This window comes from Jatropha curcas, chromosome 10 (genome assembly GCF_041381405.1).
Source record: "Jatropha curcas cultivar XTBG-Jc1 chromosome 10, XTBG_Jcur_1.0, whole genome shotgun sequence".
Taxonomy (NCBI): domain Eukaryota; kingdom Viridiplantae; phylum Streptophyta; class Magnoliopsida; order Malpighiales; family Euphorbiaceae; genus Jatropha; species Jatropha curcas.
In genome coordinates this window covers 16,231,964-16,243,428 of record NC_143160.1, presented here as the reverse complement: position 1 = coordinate 16,243,428, position 11,465 = coordinate 16,231,964, and the positions used below count along the sequence as shown (strand labels likewise).

General features: G+C 37.3%; 1 protein-coding gene across 1 annotated transcript; it reads right to left on the bottom strand.

The window, feature by feature from the left end:
• Positions 1-377: 377 nt before the first annotated feature.
• LOC149493188 (uncharacterized) lies at positions 378-871 on the bottom strand. The gene is made up of 2 exons (XM_089715437.1): positions 506-871; positions 378-424 (listed from the first exon to the last, which is right to left on the bottom strand). The coding sequence occupies exons 1-2, from the start codon at positions 828-830 to the stop codon at positions 378-380; spliced, it is 372 nt and encodes a 123-aa protein (XP_089571563.1). The 5' UTR covers positions 831-871.
• Between the last annotated feature and the right edge of the window lie 10,594 nt (positions 872-11,465).

The following is an 11,465-nucleotide window of genomic DNA, read 5'->3' as shown; positions in this document are numbered from 1 at the left end:
CCCAGGCTACTTTCAGCATAGCCGTAATGGCCTCGTCCCATATGAAATGTTTCTGCAAAAAAAATGAAATATAGCGTTTAAACACTAAGGATGTATCTTGAATTGTAAACATTGAATGATGATATAACTTAAACCAAAGAGTACCTGGAACTCCTCCCAATAAAAGTCTCTCGCCTCTTATGGTACGGCATCCCATGTGTATCCTTCTTTATGCAGCTGTAGCTTGATTATCTTCAAAATTTGCCTCGCTGCTCGAGAAGATGGATATATGCTGAAAAAAAAACAGAAGTGAAATATAATTACACGAAAGCATCAGAGTTATGAATAAGTACAAAATATAATTACAAAATATGCCTGCAGAAAATTTGAATAAGTACTTACTGTCCCGCTACCAAACTGAGGGTGATACGTGGATCTGATGAAGCTGCAAAAGAAATGACAAATGTTATAAATTTTTAGATAATTAATATATAATTAAAATGACAGTTATGACATTTATGATTACCTTGCACAGTAGGTGACTGTGCAGCTAGTGGAGTCTGTACTGGTCCAGAAACGAGGGTAGAAGAGGAAGGAGCAGAAGAGGAAGGAGCAGAAGGCTGTGATGGCGGCAGTACTGGACGCTGAGCAGAGGATGAAGCCCTAGACGTACCTGAAGAAGGATGTGATGGCGGCAGCACTGGTCGCTGAGCAGATGATGAAGCCCCAGACGTACCTGACGAAGGACGAGGGATCGACCCTCCTCGTCCACGGGCACTGCGTCCAGGGCCACAACCTCCACGCGAACCACTGCCGGACGCATCAGAATCAAAGGCTCTACCTCTAGGCATCTGTACTGCAGATATCAGAACCTAGATAAAATGAATTTATACAATTATATGAATTGTAGAACATGCCATAAATATGAGTAAACAAAGTGAATACCATTGAAATTCTTCATTAATAATATTAATTACATATACATTTATCAATTTGTAACAGTAAAATTGCTCTAAGTTTTAAGTGTCTTGAATATCATCTGCTTCCTCCTCCTCTTCATCAGCTTCCTCTTCTTCATATTCGTCTTCTGAGGTACCCATGATGATTTGATCTTCTTCCTCTTCATCATCTGATGCTCTATTTCAACATAAGATCGACTTTCATCGTCCAATCTATCTGTTAAATCTTCAACAACTTGCATCGGTTGCGTTTCAACCCTAACTTCTTGAAATGCCTTCGATACTGCGAGTGAAGAAGATTGTTTCGTTTCAAGTGCATGAACAACTGATCTAGCCTTGATTTTACACACTGCCATCCAATCGCATCTATCTCGTTTAAACGATGGATATAGGACATAGTACACCTGTGCAGCTTGCATTGCCAAAACAAAAGGTTCATACTTTGTATATCTTCTTCTTTGATTAATATCAACCAGATTATACTTAGGATGAACCTTCGTGCCAATGTTTGGCGTAGGATCAAACCATTCACATTTGAATAAGATTGTGCACTTTATTGGTAGGCCTGGATATTCTAACTCCAAAACCTCAACCAATTTCCCATAAAAATCGTTTGACACGTCACTGTAGTTTGATCCCTTTATGCACACACCGCTGTTCATTGTCTTTCTGCTTCTCCCATAACCCTCAGTGTGAAACTTGTAACCGTTTACAAAGTAGCCAGAGTAGGCATTAGCAACCGGTAATGGCCCCTTTGCCAGATCCGTAATAAATCTGTTACGAATATCGCTTTCCGAGCTTCGAGCCTATGGGAAATAGTAATGACATGAGTCAGATTTAATAAATGTACATTCCGTGTTGTGTACATTGAAAGTAACTTACATAATATTTGAATCATTCTGCAAATTCCGTGTCCAGCTTTGCATCAACTGCAGTATCAGTCAAATTGAGATTTTGAAGCCGCAGAAGATTGATATATTTCCTATTTATCAACGAACCATATTAGCATAAGTATGATTTGAAATGACCCACGTCAAGTTTAGAATGTTTACATTATATATACGACTAAATATATCGGTCGCAAAAAATCGATCGCAATTTAGTCTCCAATCGGTCTCAGAACTTTGCCCCATTTTTGATGCACGAAATTTTGCGACAGAAGAACACTTAGTTGCACATCGGTCGCAAAATCAGTCGCAAATCCGTAGTACACAGGTCGCAAATCATTAACCATTCTCGCGGGAATTTTCAGCGCCAAAATTTGCGACCGATGGAGTATAAGTCGCAAATCGGTCGCAAAAGTGCGACCGAATTAAGTCGGTCGCAAAAATCGGTCGCAATTGAGCATTTTTTTTGTAGTGTATTAAAAAGAATGAACATGAGATGTTTTAATTAATTTGGCATTAATATGAATGAGGAATTTGTTGTTTTGTGGCTTAGTTGAACGATCTGTGTGCTCAAAAAACGTTGAAATTTTTTTTTTATATATATTAGATACAGACTGGTATGTAAGAGGCTTGTGCACCCATTGTTAAGTCTTACATACTAGTAATAAACCTTTACGCACCAATTGTCCTTTTGTTTATTAGAGATAGACTGATACGTAAAAGACTTATGCACCTATTGTTAAGCATAATGTAGCAGTAGCAAGTCCTTACGCACCTGTTGATCAGAGACAACTTACCAATTAATGGTTTTGATTGTCTTCATTATTCAATTTTTTTTATTCAATTTGTTTCATTATATTCCTTTTATTTGTCTTCATTCTGACCTTCTAGATTTATTTATTTTTTTGCAGTCTTTTTATGTACTTAGGCATGTCTTTGCATTTTATGTGCTCTCTGTACAGCTTATCATGTTAATGATAAGCGCTCGGCCTTTTTATATACTTAGGCATTTCTTTGCCTCTTATATGCTCTCTGTAGAGCTTATCAGGTTAATGATAGGTGCTTAGCCTTTTTATATACTTAGGCATTTCCTTGCCTTTTACATGCTCTCTGTAGAACTTGTTAGGTGAATGATAAGGCTCGGCCTTTTGTATATTTAGGCATTTTTTTGCCTTTTACATGCTCTCTATAGAGGTTGTTAGGTTAATGATACATGCTCAATCTTTTGTACACTTAGACACTTGTGGTTTTGTGAGGATTGCTCAAACTCTAGTGTTTCTCAGTTATTCTTTTCATCTTCTTTTCATTCGTAAAAGCCGAGGAAAAAACTTAGCTTTGCAATGCCCATTTGTACTATTCCCAAACCCCATGGCTCACCCATGTACACCATGTTCCTATAGGCTTCGGAAAGCTAAGTGAAAAAAACTGGCTTTTATCAAAATGCCTCTATTGGGAATTTACAGTAGTTTTTAAGCGAAATGACGTGTGTTTACAAGAAATAATGTTTTAAATTTTTTGGATTCCACATTTAGGGGAGTTCTGATCCATTGATTTTAATCTTGAAAGTGCTTGGCCCCCATTTCTGTGTGATCTTAAATGGGCCCTCCTAATTTGGACCTAATTTGCCAACTCCTGTGAACCTCGCTTTTATCTCTTTCTTTTTCTATACTCGGTCCCCTATCTCGAACGTCCATTTTACTACTCTCAGGTTATGGTATTTTCCCATTTGGTGCTGTCGGGTGGCCGTTTTAAAAATTGCTTCATTCCTCCTTTTTTGGGCTAGGTCTAAGTCGATGCAGGGATTCAGAGTTTTGGTCTTCGCTATAAAATTGTACCCTCCTACTTGGCTTCCCGATTTCAACCGATATGATAGCTTCTACTCTGTCTACCAGTGAGAATGGTATCTCGCCCATAGAGTTTCTAGGGGTGGTCCTTTAAGACCATAATACATTGTTCAACTCTTCAGCCTGACTAGCTCCTATTTCTTCTAGCCTCTTTTTAATGCCTGCAAAATAGTTCTATTCATGACTTTAGTTAAACTGTTGGTCTGTGGATGTGCTACCGAGGTGAAGTGCAGGCTAATATCCAATCAATCCAGAACTCTTTAAAATGCCGAGCAGTCGAATTGTTTGCCATTATCTGTCACCAGCTTGCTCGGTATTCCATATCAAAATAATACTTAATTCTTGAAGAATTTTATGATTTGGGTTGGGGTTATCATCGCTTGGGCCTTTGCTTCCACCCACTTTGAGAAATGGTCTACTGCCACTACTATGAATTTTTTCTTTGCCCCGTAATGACTGGAAAAGGCTCCAGGATGTTTATTCCCCATTGGGCTCCCAATTGGTTGCATGTTTGTGGTTAGTTTCGTCGGTACTCTACTGTGCTTTTGGCAGGGTATGCATCTTTGTACGTGGTGTCACACGTCTTTCTTCATGGTGGGCCAAAAGTAACTGAACAATGGGAGTTTCCTTATGTTAGCATCTGCTCTTTCGTGCACCTTGTAGAAACATTCGTGTACCTCCCGAGTGACGTCATTGGCTTCTTCTTCGTTTAGGCATCTTACCCAAGGATGTGATTTGGATCTTCGGTATAGTATAACTTATTCTAAAGAATATTTTGATGCTTGGCTGCTAACTTTTAATACTTCATTACACCCAGATGGTAGCTCACCTGTTTTTAGATGTTTTATTATTAGGGTCATCTAGTTTGGTTTGGTCAACAGGGGAAAGCCTCTTCGTCGTTGATTCTCGGGCATATTTGCTTATTAACTAAAATACTTGCTGGCATTACTTCATCTTTGGCGACGGCTTTGGCAATTGCTTTGGCTGCATGATTTTCTGATCGGATGATCTTTTTGGTCTCTTAACTACCTTCTCCTTTTTTCCAACTAGTTTTAACAAGTGTTTTGCCAGAGTTTGGTACTTATTCATAGAAAGCTCCTTTGTCACGAACTTCCAATATGTTGATTCACTATTACTGTGAATCTGAGAAGATTCGTATATCTTCTGCTTGGATTTCCATAGCTATTCTGAGACCAGTAATCAATGCTTCACATTCGACCATGTTGTTGGTGCAAGGGAAGGCTAATTGCACTGCATAGCTGAGGCGTATTCTGTTGGTCACTTCTAAGATAATGCATGCCTCAGTGCCTATTGATTCGTAGGCTCCATCTATATGCATCTTCCATTATGGTGATTAAGCACTTGGTTCGCTCGCTATCTCTGGCATGGTCATTTCTGCCATGAAATCAGCTAAGGCTTGTCCTTTCAAAGTCAAGTGAGTAGCAGATGCGGTCGCTAAATCCCGTTTTTCTTATAGTGTGTATTGTATGTCAAACTCCCCTAATCAAATAGACCATTCGACCATTCTTCCTGAAGTTTCTATTTGATGAAGTACATTTTGCAAAGGGAAGTTTGTACTGACCACAATGATATGTGGAAGTAATTTATTAGCCGAGTAAATGCGATAAGTACTACAAATGATAACTCCTTAACCCTCAGGTATTTAAGTTTTGCACCTCGTAATACTTTGCTGACATAGTATATGGGAAACTGCTCTCCTCCTTCTCTAACTAATACTGAGAAAACTATAGTTTCTATGACTAACGGACACAAATATAGTGGCTCTCCTTCTTATGGTCAACTGAGTAGTGGGAAAGAGCTTAAAAATATCTTCAATACTTCTAGGCTTTTTGGCATTCCTCGGACCACTGGAACTGCTTCATATTTTTCAGAGTTTGGTAAAACGGCTTGCACCTTTTAGCTAAGCAAGATATGAATCTACCAAAGGTTGTGATTCTCCCATTCAGTTAGTGCACTTCATTAATATTTCTCGGAGGTGACATTGATTTGGTTGTTTTCTCTAGGTTAGCCTTAATTCCTCTTTGGGATATCATGAAACCCAAGAATTTTCTTGCAGTTACAATAAAAACACACTTTTCTAGTTTAAGTTTCATGTTACATTTAAATAATAACTAGAATGCTTATTCTAGATCTCTGAGATTTTATTCTACTCGTTTGCATTTCACTATCATGTTGTCCACATACACCTCTATTGTTTTGCCTATTTGGTCCTTAAACATTATGTTGACCAATTGCTGGTATGTGGCTCTAGTGTTCTTGAGGCTAAAAGGCATCACTTCATAACAATATACTCCTTGGTCAGTGATGAAGGTTGTTTTTTATTTATCGAGCTGATTCATTTTTATCTAGTGGTAGCTTGCTGCAGTAGCCATGAAGCTGCATCTTTCATAACCAGTCATTGAGTCCACTAGTTGGTCTATGTTTGGCAAAGGGTAAGGATCTTTTGGGCATGCATTATTTAAATCTTTGAAGTCAACACATAGACGCCACTTACCGTTCGGCTTCGGAACAAGGACCACATTTGCCAGCCACTCAGGGTGGTGCACTTCTTTGATGAAACCTGCATTGATAAGTTTGTTTATTTCTGCTGCTATTACCTTTTTTCTGGCAGGTGCATGATTTCTCCTCTTTTGTTTGATAGACTTGGTGCTTGGGTCGATACTGAGTATGTGGTTTACTATTTCTAGATCAATTCCCTTGATATCTGATGTTGTCTAGGCAAAGTTTTGCTTGTTTCTTTCCAGTGCATCTTCTATAGCCGCAAGCATATGGTTTGAGAGGTCTACTCCTACCTTCAGGGTTTTTCCATCCTCAATTGTATCGTCTTACAGGTTGCCTTCAAGCTTAAGAATCAACTTTGTTCGGTCTTAGGGTATATCAAATGGCTCTGCCATTGGTGACTCATCTAGGTCTATGATTGGCTCTTTTGGTTTAGGATCTTGAGGCATCTAGAGGGGGAGGGTGGGCTGTACTCCTTTGAGCGCCTCTAATGCCACTACATATGCCTCCCTAGTGACTTTCTGGTTGCCTCTGACTACCACAATGTCACTTGAGTTAGAATAAAATTTCATTATTAAATACCTGATTAACGTGCAAGCGCCTAGGGCGTAGAGCAACGGACGACTTAAAATGGCATTGTATGGAAAAGGGATGTCTTCCACCAAAAACTTGGCCTTTTCTGCTCGGTTATTTTACCATCTCCGAGCTCTATCAGTATATCCATACTCCTTTCTACAGACACCTGTCTTCCTGCTAGCCCTACTGAGGGTGTCCGAACTGCGTTTAGCTTGGTGACGTCGAGCTTTAAGGCATTAAATACTTCTAGGTTATTAGATTTACCGAGCTGCCATCATCCACAAACATTCTTTTGACTTTATAGTTCTCTATTACACCTTCCACCACCAAGGCATCAGAATGTGGGAAATGGACTTGTTCTGCATCTTCTTTAGAGATGGTGATAGGTTTGCATAAAGGCTCTGCTGGCCTTTCAGTTCGGGTTGAGTAAATTTTCCTTACAAGCCTCTTTCTCACAGAGGTAATATCTCCTCCTATAGCACCACCAAAAATCATATTAATAGTACCGATAGGTATGGCTCTTACCGGTTGTTTTCCTGCTCTTTTGGATGACTCTGCCATTAGTTCAGTAAGATTCTCTTGGCCTCCTTTCCTAATGAATTTCTTCAAGACTCCTCATTGGATTAGGCACTTAATCTCCTTCTTTAACTGCTAGTAGTGATTGGTTTCGTGGCCAACATCTTTATGGAATTCACAGTACTTGTTTTTTTTATCTCTTTGACATGCAGACTCTTCTCTCAACTTTTTTGGGTAGTTAAAGTGAACTTCCTCTCGGTTTCCATTCAGCCATCACAGGATATTTGTCTGACTTTTGGAAAAAGGGGGTGAAATTGACTTCTCTTATGGCTGAGGTGCTGGTGTGCGAGTAAGGTGACTGTATGGAGTAGCTCGATCGACTTCTATTCGGTCTGCTTGCTCATGCAGGGGAAAATCCTTTGTGCTTATCTAACCTTCTTTTGGATTCGCTATCTCTGCTTTGTGCTTGCTGAGCCTTCTAGGCTTCCTCTAGCCAAGCGAAATTATTAGCTCAGGACATCAATTCTATAAAAGAGTAAGGCCTGTCAATCTTCAGCGAATGAAAGAGCTTATTATACTTACAGTTTTTGGCCATTTCACTGATGGCTACTTCAGTTTTAGTCTCAAAGGGATTCATTTTCTGCCCTCTTTAAGTCTATCAGGTTGGATGATATCTTCTTGCTCGGTATGCTTGTGATGAACCAGGATTTGAATGAGGCTATGAACTGAGCAAAACTACCTATGGACCCTGTCTTAACTGGTCCTTTTAGTATTATGGGGAATTCTAGGCATACCAACGCGTCCACGGTTGTTTGGATGTGTATCACAATGCGAGAATTCAACAAATGGCTTCTTGGGTCAGTGGTCCCTTCATACGTCTCAAAAGTAGGCATCTGCACTTATGTGGGAAGTGTACTGACATGACTTCTGGGGTTCATGGCAAATCATTTCTCAATCCGAAATCAATATTGTCACTTGCCTCTTGGAAGTCTTTCAAGATTTGCGAAGTCTTTCAAGATTTGCAAAGTCTTTGCCCAAATTTCTTCCTCATTACTATGACATACATATCTGAGCAAAGGAGTGGATTGCACATGTGTCTGCATTTTGTTCTGGGTGTCTGTGTACTAGGAGGATTCTTCATCTCCCATCTCTTCTCCTACAATTTTATTCACCATATTGCCTTCATCTATCACGATGTTGACGTGGCGCCCACTCTCAAGGGGAATTTGAGACTTGGGTTTAGCCATTACCCTCTCCATGGACAGCTACAAAGTTATTATAAGCCTGAGTGAGCAGGGCAGCTGCCTACGGATCCAGTGTTGACAAGTCTGGAGTGTGGGTATTAACTTCTCAATCGAGCTGCCGACTCTATTGGGTTCTCCAATTCCCGCAGCGGGTATTTTTTCCATTGCATTGTGGGCGACATTCGAATGCTAGATAGGGTGAGAGAGATGAGTGAATGTTCTAAAGATTTTTTGGTTTTGCTCGGCCCACGCTCACCACACCAATTTGATAATTTAAAAACTATGACAATCTTAAGAAAGTGACAGTGTGTTGGCTATACTTGACAATCTAAATTGACATTAACCCGTTCCAGGAGATAAACTTATCCTTATATACAAGTTCTTAGTGTAATGTTAGTTACCAAGATGATGGGGGAGAAATATCCAGGCATTATCTCCTAATATCATGTTTATATATTCTTTTTGTTATTTGGGTCGTTATATGGCCCTGAGATCTCGCTAAGGTGGGTGTTTATCAATATATTTTTTACGTTCTATTTTCCTCTTTTATCATATAACCTAGGATCGTTATTAATGCTTAGAATCCATGTCACACCGTACCCCACTGTAAGACGTGGCATGTCACTCATAATATGCTTCTTAAGCACTTATTCTAAATAAGAACTCAGTAAACATACTAAAGGGACTTAAATAAAATAAAAATACATCTTTATTAGCTAATTATTTTCAAAAATATTATTTAGAAGTAGGGTCAAAAGCTCTTTCCATTTTTAAAATATAAATTATATATATAGGGAAAGGTATTTATAACATCATAAATTTTTTGTTTTACAGTTATGCAAGTCCGTTCATCGCAAGTGGTTCCATAACTCATAAGCCCAATTGAAATGCAGTTACATACTGGGTCAATCTAATTTTCATGTATAAGTAATAGTAAGAGTAAATTACTTTAAGTAATAATAAAGGCATATATATATAGATATATATATAGCTTGTAATAAATACTAGCGCTGAGAGTTTACATAAACTTTAATTACATATGTCTGCTCATACATATTTGACTATTCTATTATTGTTTTTATACGTCATACAAAATCCCAAAAAGAAATAATATAAACAATAGCTACAATAGTAGCTCATTTATCTACATTAAACAAAAAGAAATCCCACAATTAATAGGACTCACTCTCCTGTTTTCTCCTTTCCTTTTATTTCCCTACGATAGTATAGAAAACACTATCGCTAAGCAAATTGCTTAGTGGTGCATATATATAAAATCAAGCGTAAATACACATTTTTTTCAATGTTAACCATAACTGTAATTAAAACTTCATATGAAAATCCTTTTCATTAAATCTTACTTGAAAATCAATCTTTCTTTCAACTCAGTTAAAACTTTAGTGAGAAAGTATATCAATAATAATGATAGAAATTTTTTGCTCAAAAATCATTAACTATCTTTCTGTGAAAATGATTATAGAGCATCATAATTATAGGAAATACATCAATTCAAGAAATTTGATATTATACAGTTTCGTCTTAGTAGCCTAAATAGACCCAATCTGAAGGGCCATTGATGTCCTATGAGCTCATTAAGACAAAGCTATCTGAACCTCAATTTGTAGTATAAATATCAACAAAAGAGGGACAATCTCAACCTCATCTAGGAGGGAATGATATCATTTGCAATTTCATTTACAATATTAATCACAATATCAACTTCAACAAATAAAGTGATATCGGCAATAACCATGTCTGTCAATTGTTGTGAGACTATAAATCATTTCATATATTAAGTATAATTGAAAACACATTAGGCAATAATCCAATTCCTACAAACACTATTAAAAACATTCATTTACTGCTGCCCTATTACAGATAACAAATGGCCAACATCCTCCTTCCTCATAAAAATAACTTTCAATTTAACTTGTAAAAATCTTTAAGATCATAGGATATCAAATCATATTTCTTTTATTTTAAAATCCATAAAATCTGCATTCCAATATTTCTTTTTATTCATAAATCATTTTATGAATTTGGAACATCATATTGTCTACATTTTGATTTGAAACGAAGTAAGAAAGGAATTTTGCACTAACCTGAATTGAAAGGCTCTCCTAATCTTATTCCTCTACTTATTGACTTATCATCCAATCCCTTTCTCTCAGATACTGTAGCTTAAAATTAATATTTATATTAACTCCATACTACTCAATAAACACACACATACTATCATAGGAATGTAAATTAAGTATTGAAATGTAGTATTGATGCTTTTCCTTCAATTTCACTATGCTTAACCAACTATCATATGACCTTCATTTAGGCATGAATTACTTCATTTCTAACACTTAATCTCATCCTAGAAATATAAAAATAACAACTAAAATAATGAGACTTAATAACATATTAAAAGTAAGCTAAACTCTTTACAAACTAATGGAATACAAGGTTTCCATCATATGAGTAGCCTGCATTCCTTCAACTATATCTCTAGTTCCTTAAATCCATTTATCCTAAAATTTTTATAGCATCTTTCTCACATCTCAGACTACTCCCATATAAAATTTCATGAATTTTGGAGCTCATTTGCATAGCCAAATAATCTAAAAATAGTACCTGATTTTTAGTTAGCCTGTCCATTGAGCAGACTGCATTCATTTAATTATAACTCCATTCTCTTCATCCACTGCACGAGCACTTTTACCACAACCTTTTCAACATCCTAACATAATTCTCTGTAAAATTTCATAATTTTTGGAGTTCATTTACCTATTTAACTAATTCCATCTTTGTGACTGAATTTTCAGGCAGCTCACGGGTTAACCTTTCAATGAGTTTACCTTTGTTATCTCCTTCCATCAATCATTAAATTCAATTCTATAACCTTTATTAGTTCATCTCATATTGTTGTTAGACTATATAGGCAGCCACTAC

Coding starts and splice junctions, on each gene's coding strand:
- LOC149493188 (XM_089715437.1), bottom strand. CDS start 830: ATGCCTAGAGGTAGAGCCTTTGATTCTGATGCGTCCGGCAGTGGTTCG. Junction 425..505: donor ACAGTCACCTACTGTGCAAG/GTAATCATAAAT, acceptor TTTCTTTTGCAG/CTTCATCAGATCCACGTATC.